The sequence below is a fragment of the Mus pahari genome, chromosome 13 (assembly GCF_900095145.1).
Source record: "Mus pahari chromosome 13, PAHARI_EIJ_v1.1, whole genome shotgun sequence".
Lineage (NCBI taxonomy): Eukaryota > Metazoa > Chordata > Mammalia > Rodentia > Muridae > Mus > Mus pahari.
In genome coordinates this window covers 91,885,966-91,891,016 of record NC_034602.1, presented here as the reverse complement: position 1 = coordinate 91,891,016, position 5,051 = coordinate 91,885,966, and the positions used below count along the sequence as shown (strand labels likewise).

General features: G+C 46.3%; 1 protein-coding gene across 1 annotated transcript in view; it reads left to right on the top strand.

The window, feature by feature from the left end:
• Positions 1–1,600: 1,600 nt before the first annotated feature.
• The window catches only part of Slc10a6 (solute carrier family 10 member 6), a 24,294-nt gene continuing 20,843 nt past the window's right edge, over positions 1,601–5,051 (top strand). Inside the window, exon 1 of the mRNA XM_021211245.1 lies at positions 1,601–2,146. Within this exon, the coding sequence (XP_021066904.1) occupies positions 1,770–2,146 (377 nt within the window). The 5' untranslated portion in view covers positions 1,601–1,769. The remainder of the gene's footprint in view (positions 2,147–5,051) is intronic.

The window sequence follows — 5,051 nt, the reverse complement described above, 5'->3', positions numbered from 1 at the left end:
CTGGGGAGGCCCTGTGTCACTGAGCTAGACCCTCAGATCCAGCAGGCTGGGGAGGCCCTGTGTCACTGAACTACACTCTTAGGCCTGGTGTTGGTAAATTTTCTTTTCTAGTATTTTGTCTTTTTTCCTGTGGGTATTAATTTTCTATTTCTGAAGTCTAGTTTTTAAAAAGATCTTGAATATGTCCTCTTACCTTGTGTCGTGTCTACACATCTACACAGCCCAAAGTTTTTGTGATTGCCGGCTTTGAGATTTTTTTTTTTTTCTCCCACATGTTTGCCTTTGCCCGTCCCCCCTCCCTAGTGCTGGGATTAAAGGCATGTGCCACCACACTGAGCTTATGGGATTTTATGTCTTTTTAACGTGTGTGTGTGTGTGTGTTCAACACCTGGTGTCTCACTTCGTTGCTGTCCTTATTTTTCGAGACAAGGTCTCTCAACAGGCCTGGAGTGCACCGATTTGGCAAGAGCAGCTGGCCACTGAGCTCCAAGAATTTTCCTGTGTCTGTCTCCTCACTGGTAGAATTTCTTTCTCTTGTGTGTGTGTGTGTGGGGGGGGGGGTCGTGGGCTGAGACAGGGCCTGACTGAGCTGCTGTCGGGATGTGTCTTCTGAAGCTTGTCTTTATATTTCACCTGCACTCAACCTGTGAACAAATGGAGCCAGCATGCCACCCTGGTCATTTTGTCACGGAACAGGTTTGCTAAACCAAGAACAAGCACACTGAGCATCTCTCTTAAGGCAGGGGAGGGTTGCCGTCCTGAGCCTTTTCCTCACTCAGCGCACAGCAAACAAAGAGACAAACAGAAACTCCTCTGCTGTCAGGGGGAAGAGAGTGGCAGCTGATGGTTTTGAACTTTGGTCTCCCAGAACCATACTGTTGCGGTCTTGTTTCCCCTCAGCTTAGAGGGCCATGGTGCGCAGCATCAGAAGTGGTCCTCAGACGAAGCTCTCCATGGGGAACATTGGCAAGACTCCCAGACTTCACTAGGTGGCTCAAGGTTGTGTGCCTCAAAGTAGACTTAAATCTCCAAAAGAAGAAGACAGCTCCCTTGAATTGTGTTGGGAGGGAAACGAGTTTCCACACGTTTTATGAGACACAACCAAGTGTTTAATTCCATTTTATTCTCACAGGTGTCTAATTATTGGGTTTAGACACAAATCCTCAGAGAAATGACAGAAGAAAAAGAAAGGGCCAATTTAAAGTCTCCCGAACTGATCCTCAGTCTCCAACGCTTTCCAGGCTGGCCTGCTTCACTATCTGAAGTGTTTTGTGAATGCCGGCTGGCAGGCCCGCCCGGGAGGCGTGGCTTTGGCAAGGCTCTCCTTGTTTTTTCCTGACTTAGTTGTTCAGTCTGCATAACATTGCAGCCCTGCTGTTTGAAATCCCTGCTGCTTTTGGAGAAGAGATGTCTTGACATCTGGCCTACTTCCCTAGAACACGATGTGCCACTGTCGACATGGGCCAGGCATTCCAGCTGACAATATGCTCGTCTGTCTCATTCCCAGCATTGAACGTTCAGTGGCTAGCGAAATCAGAGTGGAAAGCCCTTCTTCCCATCATTTGCTGTGTTTCCTGCCCGAGCTCATTACTTTTACCACGTCCCTTGGGAATAACTTGATCAGATTAGCATGTGGTTAGCCAATAGCAACTGGAAGGACTCTCCACGTGTTACTTTGTTGCGTTATTAGGAAACGTGTCTGGGAAGACCTGCCCAGTGCTTGCTGCTGATGTTCCTTTGTGTTCCTGTGTTCTAATTCATGAGACGAGATGAGTGCAGACTGTGCGGGCAACTCCACCTGCCCTGTCAACAGTACGGAGGAAGACCTGCCCGTGGGAATGGAGGGCCACGGGAACCTGAAACTGCTTTTCACAGTGCTCTCAGCTGTGATGGTGGGTTTGGTCATGTTCTCTTTTGGATGTTCTGTGGAGAGTCAGAAGCTCTGGTTGCACCTCAGAAGACCCTGGGGCATCGCAGTGGGCCTGCTTTCCCAGTTCGGACTTATGCCTCTGACAGCTTATCTGTTAGCCATTGGCTTCGGTCTGAAACCATTCCAAGCTATTGCTGTCCTCATGATGGGGAGCTGCCCTGGGGGCACCATCTCTAATGTTCTCACCTTCTGGGTTGATGGAGATATGGATCTCAGGTAAGTCGACGGTAGGGAAGCTCTCTGCAGGGTTTCCCCATCTCTGCCTGGGAGTCTGGGGCACACAGTTGTGCTTAAAGAAAAGATTTAAGCAATCTCTGGGAAGCTCTGAGTGGGAAGTACTGCAAATATCACTGAGCCTTGGACAGACTCTCGGAGCACTGAGCTCGCTCTGCTGTGGTTAGCTAACTTCTGCTTTTGTGGCAGCAGCCTTTTCTATCCTGAGCAAGCACTTGGTCCGTATGCAGTAAGGGCCTCTCCTAAGCATAGACTCGCCCCGTGCCTTTTGGTATCTCTAACAGTAATTTCCCAGGACGTCACCAATAATCCCACACAGCTGATGCTAATGATGGTGGTGGCAGCAAGAGATATCAACCAAACGAAACCCACCTGGCTCTTTTTCTTTTGGTCTCTCTTTGTCCACTTCGCTCTCAGCAATGTTTCCAAATTATCCTTGTTGCCAAGTAATGTTTTAGGTGAGTGCACAAGGACTCTGGGGTACCTGATAGATGTGACTGGTGTGATTTAGGGAACACTTGGAGCCCCAGGATGATAAACACCTTGTTGCCTTTGCCTCCTCTAGGTTTAAGCCAGAGCTTATTCCTGCTATGGGGTAGATCCATGCTCCAGGAGAAACTGAACCTTAACATTTACTCACAGTTTAACAAGGGTGAATGAATCACAATTTTGAAGTCAAATATTTTGATGGGAAAGAGAAGAATCTTTGAAGAAAGACTAGATGAGTCAGTATTGGGATGGAGAGTTAAAAACAATGGTCTTTCTAGATTCTTTGCTTGTAAGTGCGCTTAAATCCTGCTTGGAGAAAATATGCCATATAAATTTAAATCTTTGAGCTGGGCGGTGGTGGCACATGCCTTTAATCCCAGCACTTGGGAGGCAGAGGCAGGTGAATTTCTGAGTTCGAGGCCAGCCTGGTCCACAAAGTGAGTTCCAGGACAGTCAGGGCTACACAGAGAAACCCTGTCTTGAAACAAACAAACAAACAACAAATAAATTTAAATCTTTGCATGTACACACCATTGGAGTGTTACTCTAGGATGGATGAATGAATGAATGAATGAATGGAGTCAGCAGTGGTTACTGAAATGGGAGTTGACATCAGTGAGTCAGCTTCAGTTTTGGTTTCTAGTTCTCTTGCACATACTGAATATTTAGTGTATGGGACAGATTTCGCTTATACATTTTAATAGGTGCATACCACAAAGGTAATTAACTCTTGTGTGGTAATGACTCTTAGTCATTCACTTACGAGAGACTGGAAAGGAAATTCTTCATCACCTTTTATCTCCACTCATAATGCCCCTACTTGAAGTTCAATGAAGTTGTCCATCAACACTCACATGACAGCGATGAAGTCCAGGTCCTGAGGGTTTCTGGAAAGAAAGGAAACTGATATTCAGAGGTCCTGGGGAGGTGTGGGCTTCACCTTCTCTCCTGGATCCCCATAGTCACCTTGTGAGTGACCTCCTTTTATTATTCTGAAAAAAATGATTCAAGTCAGTTTAGTAGCTCAGCAATAGCTGCAAAGAATAGACCAGAGCTCACTCTGGAATTTTCGTCTGGTTTATATCTGTTTGTAACTTAGTTTTCCCTGTGACATTTGGCAGCACAACTGCATCATCTGGAGTAAGAGCAGAAGTCTTTAGCAGTGTTTTGAAACACTTCTGCATAAGAGAATATTTATCACCAGCACCCCTGGTTCATCAGCATTGTCACAAACACACTAATGAACAGAAAGTGTGTGGAAGCTAATGTTCCTTTTGTTTCTTGTTACCAACATTATCACTTTTGTTTATTTTGCTTTTGTTTTATTGAGACAAGGTCTCATATAGCCCAGCTGGGCTTGGAACCCGTGCTCCTTTCGCCTCCAGTTCTCTAGTGCTGGGATGACAGGTGTGTACCACCATGTCTGGCTTCAACTCTGCCCTCAGTCGGCTTTGTTGTGCTTGTTTTGGTTTGGTTTGGGATTTTGGGGTTTTTTTTGTTGTTGTTTTTGTTTTTCTTTTTGAGGCAGGGTTTCTCTGTGTAGCCCCGGCTGTTCCGGACTCACTTTACAGTCCAGGCTCACCTCGAACTCAGAGATACCTCTGCCTCTAGAGTGCCAGGATTAAAGGCGTGTGCCATCCTGCCTGGCTTAATCAGTTTTAAACTTAAAAAAAAAAAGTATTAATTTATTTTAATGTGTGTGGATGTTTTTCTTGCATGTATGTTTGTGCACCACATGCATATCAGGTTCCAGATGAAGCCAGAAAAAGGGTATTGAGTTCTCTGGAACTGGAGGTTATAGATGGGTGTTTGCCACCATATGGGTGTCAGGGATGGAACCTGGGTCCTCTGGAAGAACAGTCAGTGTTCTTACCCCTGAGCCGTCTCTCCAGCCCTACCATTTAAATGTTGATTAAAGTAACTTGCCTGAGAATAAACACACACACACACACACACACACACACACACACATGACATAGAGCCGGCACACAGTAGGCATGCAGTAACACAGAGCCAGCACACAGTAGGCATGCAGAACGTTAGGTGCTTTCCTTGGCAAGCACTCCACCATTGTGTGCCTATATCCTGTGCTTTTTTTTTCCTTTTCCTAAATTTTGATTTTGAGTTTCATAAACACAATTTGTTGGTGTATTTTTGAGATAGGGTCTTTCAGTGTTGCCCAGGTTTGTCTCAAATTCTATAGCCTGCTAACAATCTCTCTCTCTCTCTCTCTCTCTCCAAGGTTTCCCTATGTAGCCCTGGATGTCCTAGAACTCACCTTGTAGACCATTCAGGCCTTGACCTCAGAGATGCCTCTGCCTCTGCCTCTGCCTCTGCCTCTGCCTCTGCCTCTGCCTCTGCCTCTGCCTCTGCCTCTGCCTCTGCCTCTGCCTCTGCC